This window comes from Cataglyphis hispanica, chromosome 14 (assembly GCF_021464435.1).
Source record: "Cataglyphis hispanica isolate Lineage 1 chromosome 14, ULB_Chis1_1.0, whole genome shotgun sequence".
Taxonomy (NCBI): domain Eukaryota; kingdom Metazoa; phylum Arthropoda; class Insecta; order Hymenoptera; family Formicidae; genus Cataglyphis; species Cataglyphis hispanica.
This window is the reverse complement of record NC_065967.1, coordinates 2,070,252-2,083,871: the sequence shown is the minus strand read 5'-3', so window position 1 is coordinate 2,083,871 and position 13,620 is coordinate 2,070,252. Positions and strand designations below refer to the sequence as shown.

Here is a 13,620-nt window from a genome sequence, read left to right as displayed (position 1 = left end):
CGCGCGCGCATGTGTATGTGCACATGTACATATATAATATACACACGATGCCTGCGGAAATCGCGCAATTTCAGATCAAATTGCTTCGCGCGATTCGTTAATCGATTGTTTTTCGCGTTCGATTTTCCATATTAATTAATCAAATATTGCACTAATATTTCCAAGTACGTGAAATATTGGTAATATCAAGTTACACATGAGTTATATTAAATTATCGAGAAATTTATTTTAAATAAATATTTGAAATAAACAGAAAAAAGTAATATTTTTGCACGACTCGCGATGTTGTCGTTTGCTTTCGCACAATCGCACCTCTCACACCATATCATTCTCCCCAAAAAGAGGGCAAACGCGCGTGATTTCCGGCGACATTTGTCGGCTATATGTATGCGTGCGGGCGTATGCGCGTATAGAAAACGTGTCCGAAAATGACCTATGCACAGGGCACAGCACCTCACTGCATCGCTCAAGCATTCCTCCTTTGCACGCGCTCGCCTAACTGCTCTGTTCTATTCCGTATTTTTATGTACTTACGTACTTATGTACATAAAATTCCAGCTGACACACGTATGTACGTAACGTAACTATGTACATAAGACCGACGACGTGACGTACTACAGATGTATCGCGCGGGGTATTACCGGAGAATGTCTTTCGACCTTCCTAATGTTTTCTCCGTTATGTTTATGTGTTCGCGTATACATAACGGAGACGATACATCTTGATTTACAATGCGCGTAATCGCATATTAATTTTCTAATAAATCCCCGTAATGCGTAAAATCGTGTATAGATTTAAATCATAGATACTTGACAAGAAGACTCTCGATATAGTGACGATCGCGGAATCTGTCAGATTTGCCGGCGATCCGGATAATAAAAAAAAAAAAGTGGCAGAAATTATAATAGTACACGTAAAGAGAAATATGAAATATTTCTTTCCTCTTCGATCTTTGAAATTTTCAATTACTCGCGTTCATTTAATGTATATACGCGCACAATTTGCATTATTCTTTCTAATATAAAGCTTGTTATAGAGAGATTGTCGGCAAGGTGAATATTCTGTCGAGAAGCGCTGCGATAGCCTTTCTTTAAAATCGCACACGTCATTTTCTCTTAACCCGCTAACGATCTGTAGACGTCTCCCAGAAGCGTACCTCGCCGCGATGTCGCATATGTGTCTAATTTGGATTCGCATCAATAGCACTTATCTCTTGTTTGAATAAAAGTTGTCTTTGTTCTATGCAGAATATACATAATAGTATGAAATATAAGATAGATAATTTTTCGGTCGTGGGCGAAATGAACGAGAGCCAATATCACGCGAGAATTAGAATTATTACGTTTCTGAATATCGACAGAGTATTTTCTCAGTTTCCTTCCCGGCTGATGCGCACGTCTTGATTTCCGCCGTCTAAGACGCGAAGGAGCGATCGATTAATCTCGCTACTCCGCGTCTCACGGATTCCGTTTTCTTGACGTATGCCACCATCGAACGAGGTCGCTTCTCCTTATCCCGGCGGCTGCTGCCGGAACGCGCCGCTTGAAAAATCGCTTCTCCCACACTTGCGAGAAGGCGCGTCTGGCAGCGAGCGGGAGATTACGACGATTACGACCGTTTATCCCCCATATATATACCTGCACCTGCACACCTGTTTCTCTCTCTCTCTCTCTCTCTCTCTCTCTCTCTCTCTCTCTCCTTCTCACATTCCATAATATATCCCAAACAACAGCGTGATTCTCTAGTGATCTGAACTGCTTTGATGGAATGCCACCTTTGTCTGTATTGTTCTTTCAGTGCCACCTAAAATCACGCCTTTCAGTTTTGCTCGCGATTTAAACGTAGGGGACCGTACTAGCGTACAGTGCGTAGTCGTGACCGGCGACCTACCACTGACATTCACATGGCTCAAAGATAACGTCCCGATAGAGACGGTCAGGACGTTGCCGTCGGCCTCGCAGGATGCGCCGACGTCGTCGGGCAGCCGCGGTCGGTCGCCGGCCGCCAGTCCCGGGATGGGCCCCCCTAAGCTGAGGGGCCCTGCTACCATGACCGCATCCGGCCCCGGGCATGACGAAGCGTCCCCCTCGTCCCAGAGAAAGAGCATTACCATTGGGAAACATGACGCTTTTACCAGCGCCCTGAGCATTAGCACGATCGCACCCGCGCACAATGGCACGTACACCTGTCGCGTGACCAATGGCGCCGCAACCGTCGCTCATTCTGCACTCCTTCACGTCAACGGTAAACGCACACCGTTGGTGTCGTTGTACGCGTACCGTGTTCCGGAATATCTCGCTGAATATCTCGCTCTCCATCTTTCTCCCATCGCTGTACCTCGTCTTCCTCCTTTACCTCATCTTCTTATCGCGCTTCAGTCACGATCGAGACATGCTCTCGACGCCAAGTATCGTGCGGCATCGTATTTCGGAACACGGTACCCGGTCGCCGCTCATCGGAATGCCAACGACGACGACGTCGAGCAGCAACGAGAACTAGAGGGCGGGGGTGGAGAAACGAGGGTTGATTCGCGCCACGTCTCTCCCACGCGGAATAAGATCGGCGTCGATGGCGGTAAGAGAGCGGATTGTCATTGAGATTCGCGAGCCGAGTCGCCTGGATCGTGATAGGACTGGACTGGCAATTTTCCAGTTCGTTGACCGGTATGGCGGCGACGGAAAGTAACTGATTGATCGGCACGTAGGGAAACACACGCCGTTGTTGCTCCGCGCCACGACGATCGATCAATCAACGCGTCCGACTTTGCGCGCGGGAGAGAAAGACGCGTAACCGTAATCAATTTTATTTCACACACCTCGAGAGGAAGAGCGCTCGATTACGCCGCGAAATTGTTTGCGCGACCATCCGGACATTTTCGTTAAAACGTCGTCGTTGTCCGGCATTGTTTTTGAGCGTCGACCGGTATTACGGTATTTCGCTCTCCAATGATCTTTGACCTTTGAATGATTTAAGATCATTCCGAGACGCGGCCGTTTCTGCTACACGCTAGTCCAAAACGCACGCTATGTACAACGACGCGCTGCATCGGTGCATTTGTATTTATTTTTGAGAAAGAGAAGGACTTTTCCAAGGACATGGAAAACAGAGAGAAGGTCCTACAAAAGACGCGGACCGCACCGATGTCACCGATTCGGCATGTCGCCGGCTTTTCTTTCTCAGATTATTCTGCATTTTATATCGTTCTCTTGTCCTTTCACTCTTTCTCGTCCTGCACGCTCTTCTCTTTGCACGCTAATTTGCACGCTTTGATCGAATTTTCCTGCAACCACTATCGATACCTATATGTATTGAACGTACTGTACACTCTCTTGGCAATGCCTTTGATTCTCGTATTAATGAGTATTATATGAGCGGCTCGGAGCTGTACTTGCCCAAAACCACATCTCTTTCGTCTTCAGACATCTAAATCCAATAATATTTTATCGAATCAAGTAAAATAATAAAAAATATGAGAAAAATTATATGACAATATTAGATAAATAAAATATATTTCAAGAGAAAAACAAATATATAACATAAATAATGGAAAGGGGATCCATGGCATTAGCCGTTTATACGTACATACTTATTATAGTATGTATTATTTAGATACAAGGTGTTGTCTGTGACATCGAGAAGATGCGCGAAAGAGGCAAAGAGCTCTCACGTAAAAAGGAACGCAAGATGCATTTTCGTTGGTCGGAACATCTCGATGTCGCAGCGAGATCGTAAACTTATCGTAAAGTTCGTACTGGTTTTCTTATTCGCACAGATGTATATGCATCGTTCAGCATTGATATTCAAGAGATACGTAATGTTTTGACTGAGTATTACATAAATTTGCCTATTTCTTCTAGTATTATCTACTCTACATACACACGGAAATCGCTGTTAACGACATTTCTACGATCCCGTAGAAGGCGTTTTGTATTTTCTTACGAATGACTCGTTACATACTTTGTTACTGATTATTGTGTTGTTTGGTATATCACGTTTTTTGGGAGTTTTCCATGACAAAGTCATCATTTTATTCATGTAGCAAAGAGTTATATATATATATACTTTGTGTAACATCGTTTTCACCATCACATTGTTACGATATTATTATAGAGACAGTAGTGATATTTGTATATCCAAGAACCGTCCGACGCGAGAGATCCCTGAAATTCTTGGCGACGAAGTATTTAATCTTTGCATGCATCAAAATCAAATAATAGAAAGAGAAAGAGATAAAATAAAATAAAGAATGAAAGAATATAAAAAAAAGGAGTGTAGTCACGTGTACAGATTTGCGTCGTTTTACGTCCTCGATGTAGCCAGAGATCTCTCGCGGTCTTCAATTTTTATTCGACATTTGAAAAGTTTCGATAGGGCCCGCGGTAAGTAAGTCTGCGATACGCAATTGAGAGAAAGAGGGAGGTGTATCTCCTTTTGAAGGGGAGCAGATGCGTGCGGATGTTTCATGCCGGTTGTACGGTCGTTACGGCGCATCTCGCCCCGGCCAGGGAATCGCGTTTAAAACCGACTCCGCGATGTACATCCGCGAGGGAATCTATTCTCGAAGGGGAGGCTGCAGGTGCCACACACAAAGTTTTCACGCACATCAGCATGAAACGGCTTATTAACGGTTCCTTCTCTGTTCGCGCGCGCCTCCCCAGCCCTCCTTCCCCCTCCCCGCGGGAGGGCGCGGCCGCGAGCTTATTTCCAACTTCGCCAGACCCCAGTTTCTCCTCGTATAAAGACACATTGGCCGACATTAACAGTTATGCTCGCTCATAAATGTTCATTTCCCGAGTTATATTCGCGGCGGCCGCACACGCATGTAGTATAGAATATTTATGGCAGGGTGCGATGCAATTTTGCGGATGTTGCCATGCATGCCGGGACGAAGGAAAAGGGCGACCATACGCATTGCGTGTCGCACCTGTCTTTTCTCCGCTTCGAAGGAAATCATCCGGCGAGAAAACGAATGACGGGTTATCGGATTTCGCGATTCGTTCGGCGCGATCGTTGCGTGTCAAACGGCCGGGAAAAATAGATTGCGCGAAAGTAGGTGCATAAGCGCAAAAAACCGCGTGATTTTATTCCGCTCGACGAGACGATTTGTCTGAGCGAATTAATGTCCCTTTGCATGCATCGCCCGTTCTTCTTTTTCGCAAATCGAGAATCGTGACAGATGGTGTCACGAGAGACAAAGTGTCCGAAAGATCCTCGAGTCCTCGGATCGATGATGCGCTTAGATGCGGTTTATGCGGGCGCAAGAGACCCAGAGAGACGTACATACATACCTATTATCATGTGACAAACGTAACGTTTATAGTTCCGCCGCGGATCTCGCCGTTTTATTTCGGAAACGGTGTGATGGAGGGGGAGCGGACACAGCTTATGTGTACGACGAGCCAGGGTGACCAGCCGTTCAACATCACGTGGTTGATGGACGAGAAACCGATTCAGGTCAGGGCGAGCGACGGCGGTACATCGGTGTCGTCGGTCCAGACCGTCGCCACCGTCGAGACCAGCAACGGCATACAGATAAGCGACTATCCGCCGTTTTCCAGCATCCTGACGATAAATAGCGTCAGGGCTAGTCACAGCGGCAACTACACGTGCCAGATCAGCAACATCGCTGGCCTGGCCGAGCACTCGACCAGCCTCTCAGTCGCTGGTTGGTGTCCTGAAAAAACTGACATGGTAGCCGTAAGAAAACTGTGTACATAAATGCGTCCGTAAATAACAACCCCTCCTTTTCGTTATCCTTCCATTTCTCTCTTCTTCTCTCTCTCTCTCTCTCTCTCTCTCCTTTTTGTCTATTTATCTTTCTATCTCTCTTTCTTTCTCTCGCAACTTCGTATCATTTTTCTCGCGTATATAGATGTGTGATACACGTACATGTGTACGCACATATATATAATATATAATATAAGATAGGTATATATAGTTCGTATAGGATGGAATTCGGAGAAACGTCGAGCAGGGTTTATTCGGTTTTCGTTTTTTATTTAATCCGCTCTCCTGTCTTCCTGGTTACTCGAACGGCTTGCCGGGTCGTTGATGATATCCCTCGAGGAGGGACGTGCGATACGACTCCCTATTCGCCGGATCGTAATCTTATACGTTGGTATCTGATTTCGCCAATTTGTGAAGCATCATTCTTCATCTTAAAAATTTACCTCACTCTTTAGCGGAAAATATAAAGTTTTATCCTAAAATATAAATTACATGCATAAAGTTTTAAAATTCAAAAAACATATAAATCATATTGAGAGGGAATATATATTTTTATGCTTTATAAAAACTTTTATATAAAAAATTTTATATACATAAATCAGATTTATATAGATATAAGAATAGATATCTATATTTTTTTAAATAAATATTCATGTCTTTCAATATACTTATTATGAAAACGATATAATTATTGAACATTTTAGTGGAAATTTATCTCTCTCCCATTTTAGAAGATATAAAGATGTGTAAAGCGTATATTCAAAAAATCAATTTTAATTATCCATTAAATCTATTAGTTTTACTTTAAAGATCTAGAAAAGGATTGATCAGAAAATTGTTGTATAACCGTGATAGTCTAGAATAGTCTTGGGTTAATAGTTAATGGGTTTCGCCGGATTACGTTCCTAATATTTTACACAATAAAAAAAGATATACGTCTATCTATCTCAGTTCAAACTATACAGAATATTAAAAGATTCATATGAATTCATATACGTTGCTACGGTACGATCGTATATATTATTACAGTACAAATGGCGACCGCTCCTAATGCATATAAAATACGCAACAGAATCCCTTGGTTTTTGACATCTAAAAGCCATTAAAGATTTTCCAGCGAAACCGTCGCTTGGCAAAAGAATTTTCTCAAAGCAGCATGCGATCTCTTAACCTCCACAAAGGCCGTTTGCGCATAACAAATTGAAAGTTGAATTTACAAAGCTGTAGTTTTTCAAGAATAAACATCAAAGAAGTAGATAATATAATAGTAATTGGATCTTGCATTACAACCGTCAAATAAGAAGCTTAATAATTAAATTTAAGACGTAATTGCGAATTTTTTATAAGTTCGACATTTAAAATAATAAATTCGTGAAAGTCTGCTATTTTGTCTGCAACAGTTATAATTGAATTTTTCTCGAGCCATTACGTTTATATGTGTATATATATATATATATATATATATATATATATATATATATATATTCTCTAAAAAAAAAAAATACTGTGGTCATATTATAGAGCGCATCCTAAACCCCTCCCAATATTCGCCTCGTCTGCCAAATGGAAGGCAATGCGCTTGCAAGTTTGCTTTGTGTTCATCGTACGATGGAGTAATGCACTTTTCAATTCCACAGTACTATAATATTGTTACTGCACCACGATCAGTGTGGATATCTTTCAGTGCGATTTTACATACACTGATATTTCCGTATTACTTCTACTTGGCTATATATTATGCGTATATCTTGAATATATATATATATATATATATATATATATATATATATATATATATATATGCTATTTTTGTATGAATATTATACAGTTATATTTGTTCTATGTTTTTTGATATGCCGTCATATCACAAACATTTTGTACTACTTACTCTCGGACGACTCTCTTATGTCTGATCGCACTACTTTCACTTGGCTGTATCAAGCGTATCTTGTACTACTTGCGCGCTTCGATGTACTGTTTATATCTGGCTATACTACTTATACGTTTGAAGACATTCGAATTCAAAAGGAAGCAATCCAGCGAAAATACCCATTAATTTGCCTCACTAATCGTTAAAATGTTTTTTTATAAAGGCAACGTCGAAGCAGCGAAATTGAAGGAAAAATCGATATTACCTGGCACGTTACTGTCATATCCCGATATTTCTTTCGTTCGTCTTTGAGGATAGCTCGATAGAAATTTTCGTTTCTCGTTAGAGATCAAAGATGAGCGTAGCACGCAAGCAGGGAATACTTCGCTTGCGGATGACGACATGGAATCGTGTACATGAGAAAATGTATCGCCGACTTTACTTCTTTGCATGCTCGTCTCAACGAGAGATAAGTAGATTCTCACGATTGTTGCTGCGGAAGGACGATTCTATTTGTGAATTTTAACGAGGGGGATATATATTTTTTTTTCGATAAGCGACGTTATATAAATCTCAACGAACACGTACACGGCCCATTTTTCAGGATCGTGTGGACGTGCCGGTAAGGCCTGATGTAAAATGTATTTTTGACTCTTATCGTCCCCCTTTCGTTTTCCACGAGCAGCATCGCCATGATCGATGTTGAAATTGAAATTCCATTTTTTTTTGAGCGTTTGTAGAGGTATCATCCACACGTGTTCACAGATTTTTTAAGGACGTTCTCGCGAATGTACTAGGTAGAGTATCCGTAGCGAGTTGATTATATTCAAGACGTTGTGCTAATGTAATGCAACAATTGTCTATGACGAGTGTGCATAAGCATGCATTCGCGTAGTTAACCCGTCTCTGGTTACAATTCCCTTTCCCCTCCGCCCCTCTTTTGCGAGAGCGACTTGGAATGACGATGGAAGAATGTAAAAGCGATACCTTCCCCTTATATACTACGTGTCTCTTCTTCTATTTTCGTATTATTATACGGTAACGTTGTCACGGTATCGTTTGCGGTTGTCGTTGTCCGTTGTCTGGAAGCATTTTATATTATACATTCATCTCTTACGGCTCTATTTACTTGGAATGGTGCTTGCGTTGTTACGTTCCTTATGATAATGACCGATTTTTGCATTTTCGCATGACATTACGTTCTAATATTCGTACTATATTATGTGTATTATACTTTCTCGATCAATACACATTTATAGTTTGATTCTCATACTAATCTACTCTCATATATTAGACGGACAGTCTTCTGTTGAAATATGTTTATTTTGTTTTATATTTCTCTTTTTACCGTATATATTTTAATTTAATAGATTGTTTAGAGTTTTTAGTTAGTTTTATGTAGGTTTAGTAATAATTTTCCTCTACCGTATCAATGATGTGCACGTTGTATTTTATTTTTCATATATTCTACTTAAATTATTATTTCCTTGATATATATGACTTGCTTGGATTCTTAATGAGATTAAAAGTAGTTTAATACAGAAAGATCCATTCACATTTGTTTTTCATATTTATACATATACATAACATCGTCAATTCAAGTAATTTAGCTGTAGCTTTAATGGATTTCGTAGTATAACATTGTTACAATTTTCAGCAAAAAATTTGCGTAAGTATGTAATTTAATTGGGAGAAAGATGCATGCGTTATATAATTATTAACACATGAAAAAAAGAATAATTTTGCCATCGCCGTCGCTATTCGTCGCCGTTCAAACCACGATATCGTATCGGTTAAATGTTTGAATATATAACGAATGATTGTTCAAGTAAATAGCCTGTCATATCATATATTTTTAGATCGGAATAATAACAGATAAAATCGCGGCTCAGGTACGCAAGGGAAATCGATACCGTTTGATGGTTTTACATGATATCGTCTCGAGGAAATAACACAAAATTACAAAATAAAATTGCATATTACTCTCGATATGTTTGCAAATAAAATAAATGAAAATTTATAATAAATTTGTAATAAAGCGAGAATTACACATATCAATATATTATATATTGTTCATGTTTTTATCAAGCTCAATTATTTGTAATTATAAAATATATATAAATCATGTAATATTTTATATTTACTCACACATATAGAGCTAAAATGCGTATAATTTTAGTCTGCCTTTTAGATACTCGTGTCTGACGTAACTCGCGATAATAGGATAATTCGTTATTGCAAATTCTTGAGATGAATGGCAACGGAAACGCGGGCGTGTCCAATAAGATTTTGGCGAATACGAATTCTAGGGAGTGAAAGATTTTAAACCATCTGGTTCGTATTTTTAGTACCGCCGAGGTGGACCGTGGAACCTATCGACCAGAACGCGGTTGTAGGTCACGGCGTCTCCATCGCCTGTCAGGCCGAAGGATTCCCCATTCCGACTGTGACTTGGAAGCAATCTATCGGTAAGTCACGACTTCTTAAAGGTGGGATCTTGATGCGAGGAAATTCTCTCTCTCTCTCTCTCTCTCTTTCCACCAGCCTTACGAGAGATGTATTACGTCTTAGATGTGTAGCGCGAGAAATAAGGACATTTTCGCACCTAAAAAAACTCTCTCTGAACATATAACTTTGATTTTAATAGAAGGAGAGTTCTCGAGGAGAGTAATCAAATAATTATTTTTTTTTCCATCAATTTTAAAACGTCATATATAAGTGTAGATATTATTTTCGCCTTCTTCCGTTTGACTCACAAATTTATCGCAGTTTTATTCGACACGAATATTATTACATTTTCTAACAATTTCTTCCTGTACTTAACATTCATTAGACGAGAGTTTTCTTTACGCGGACATTATGTAATTTTCATTAAAGTTGCGAGCGGAGTCGAAGGCCGATGGAAGTCGGAGGACGAAGGAAAAAAAAAAGAACACGCCGGGAACTGTAATCAATCATGAATTTCGCTGAATCGTCGATCCTTCCACTGGCAGAGAGATCGGTCGTAGTCAGAAATAAGTCCCTACCCGTGGAGAGAGAAGCGTATAATTAGTTTCATCAATTTGCTGATCGTGGATTTGATGTAGCGTGCCCCTCGCGAGGGATTTCCTCACCCGTCTCTTCTCCATTTCGCCTCGCAATTCCGATCTCGCTTTGGCGCAGCAGTTACATTTTTCGCCGTTTATCCTGATTTTATTCTCGCAGCCAATCATTTCCCGCCCGCGGCTACGTCAGATTTCGAAAAAAGCGCTTTGCGTCTGCCTTGGCGCAATGCAGTTATATCAAAGTAATGAGATTGTTATCAAATTTGAGAATGTTTTGTTGATTTTAATTGACCGGCAAACAGACGACTGTACCCGCTTGTACAAGCAAAGAATTTTCAGCGAGCTAGTTGTACATGTTTTGCCGTTTTAAGCGGTTTCTGGTTGCTGGAATATTAATCTGTATAAAAGTTTTTCTCGTTTCGCGTATCAGAATACAAATCTCAAAGTTACTGCGCTGAAAAGAAAATAAAAAACAAATTTTGTGTGGATATTTCTGCTTTTCATATCATTTATTACCGTATCGGAAAAGATGTCGGGAAGCATCGATCGGTTGTCGAAATGATGCGCGTCATGCAGATAGCGGCGAAACTGAGCGCAGAAAAAAAGAAGATACGGCGTATCAAGGAAAAAGACGTTTCACGTCCTACGATCTATGTATCGCAGATATTAATGCAGCGCGATTATTATTAAACTGCGGGCGGGGGGGAGGGTTTTATTAAACTTTGCGTAATACTGTTACTTGTGCCGCTAGATTGAATAAATGCAATTTACATCAGCCGAGAATGTTTGGAGCTCTCTCTCTCTCTCTCTCTCTTTGCACGGCTACCATAAGTTTTGATAAAACATAAATTTTCACAAGAGACCTCCCGCGAAAAGACTGATTACTCAAAAGCGAGGCTTTCAAAGCTCGTGTTCGGTTTACCTTGCTCGGTAGAGTTCTTCTACGAAGTAAATCTTTACCGTTTGCAGTTACACGGTATATACTCTCGGTCTACATCTTCCACTCGTTTCGCCGTTTATTTATGAAAAGATAGAAATAAGCGAATAAAGTATGTACGTGCGTGGGGTCGGAGCGGAGAGGGGCGGGGGGAGGGAAAAAGGCGTTTGCAAGCGTGCATTTTGTATACTTTCTCTACTCGGCTTCCGGCACGTTACGTTGTAAAGACATTTAAATGTTCGCGTATTCAGAAATGCATTTAAAATACTTCGCGCTTAAGAAACTTTCTCCGCGTTATTTCTCAGCGTTTAAGTTGGGGGGGTAATACCGTTTTATAATAGTCGTAAAACAAGGTGATACTTTACGCTGCGAACTAAAATAATTTTCCCTCCGGCAAAGCTGAACATTGTTTTTTTTTTTTCCTTTTTCCACCAAAGTTTTAGAAAATTAAGCATCTCGGTAGTTGCGTACTCGAGAGTCAAAATTCTATTAAAGCAAAGTTTATTAGAAATTACATAAAGATCTTATCTATCGCATCATTTGAAACGCTCTTTTGAAAAACAGATTAAACATAAAAAGTATGGCAAAACACGACTGCGTATCGAGTTTTTAATTACACTTGAGTGCGCTTATAACTCACCCGTCAGAGTTCGTCAATATATAGGATCCGTGTAAAGCTTAGTAGAGTAACAATTCGTAGACGGCTGTATTGTGCAGGGGGAACGTAAAGATGTATATCCTTGCATGTTCAGGTGAAACTACGGGCGACTACAGGGAGCTCGGATACGGCGGCACGGAGGGTGCCGGGGTGGCCAGAAACGGATCCTTGGTGATCCCGCGGGTATCGCGAGATCACGGCGGATTCTATCTATGCCAGGCGAGCAACGGCATCGGGCCCGGCCTTAGCAAGCTCATTCGGCTAACGGTTCATGGTAAAATATTCATGTAACCGAGTAGAGTTACCGCCGCTGTCTGGATACGGATTCGAGTATTCGATGGAGTCGCGTCGGGATCCCGCGCAATCGAGATCGGGTTTTCCTTAACCACGTGACATTGTCGCGAGAAATTTCGAGCCGTGAAAATTCTCGAATACGGAATATTACACTTGCGTCGGATGCGTATTATTCCTCTCTGAAATTATCTTTGGAATTTAATAGAAAGAGTGGCGGGAATTTAATTTGTTATTACACGATAATACATATATGTAGTACGTAAACGGTGATATGTAATGCGACAGTTATGAATTTAATAAATTTGTTAATTTGAATTCGCGCACACACGGCCGGCCGGAAATTCAATAGTATTACTACAATATTCGTCACTGGATAATTGCTTCGCATCACTGGATGAAAGCCTCCTCTGTACATGCGCGCACACACGCGATTATTCCGGATAACATCATGCGTCGATAATTGATCTTTTTTTTTTCGTTTCGGCTACAAAATAAACCCGCATCCGATAAAGCACCGTAGGTTGGCTGTTGCAATTTGGACGTAAACACAAAATTGAATTGCTCGTTTATAATTATAAAAAAAAGCGAAATCAGCGAGTTCTTTATCTTTTTTTTTTTTTAGTTTATCGCGGAAATTGATTTTATTATCGCGTCGTATTTAATGTGCATTGTGCTGTCGTAAAAAGATGCGTTATGTACAGCAGCATCCTGATGAAAAATTTCCACTACAGCGGGTCCGCAGGTGACAGTAAGGACGAGACAGGAATCGGTGCGAAGAGGGGAGAGCGTAACATTGCGCTGTGAGGCCGAGGGAGACGCGCCTCTTGATCTTAGCTGGCGTGTTCGTGACAGCAAGATCGATCCTAATTACGACGTTAGGTTCGTATCGAAATTAATTATGCGCGTGTAGCGTGAAAGCTCACAGGTTTGAAACGGAATATGCCGTTTGACGCAAGCATCATTTTGACGCTACGTTATCTACGCGCATTAATTGGCGAAATGTTCAAGGCAAGAATAAACTTCGCTATTCATCGAAGTTGCATGCTAAAATGAGCCAAGTTTGCTATCCACTTTAATAGTGCAAACATTT

At 40.9% G+C, this 13,620-nt stretch overlaps 1 protein-coding gene across 1 annotated transcript in view; it reads left to right on the top strand.

Moving 5' to 3' along the window:
• Nucleotides 1-13,620, top strand: part of LOC126854390 (cell adhesion molecule Dscam2-like) — a 114,163-nt gene that overhangs the window by 87,162 nt on the left and 13,381 nt on the right. The window contains 4 exon segments of the mRNA XM_050601037.1: nucleotides 1,798-2,244; nucleotides 9,946-10,065; nucleotides 12,331-12,510; nucleotides 13,262-13,409. Coding sequence (XP_050456994.1) covers nucleotides 1,798-2,244; nucleotides 9,946-10,065; nucleotides 12,331-12,510; nucleotides 13,262-13,409 — 895 coding nt within the window.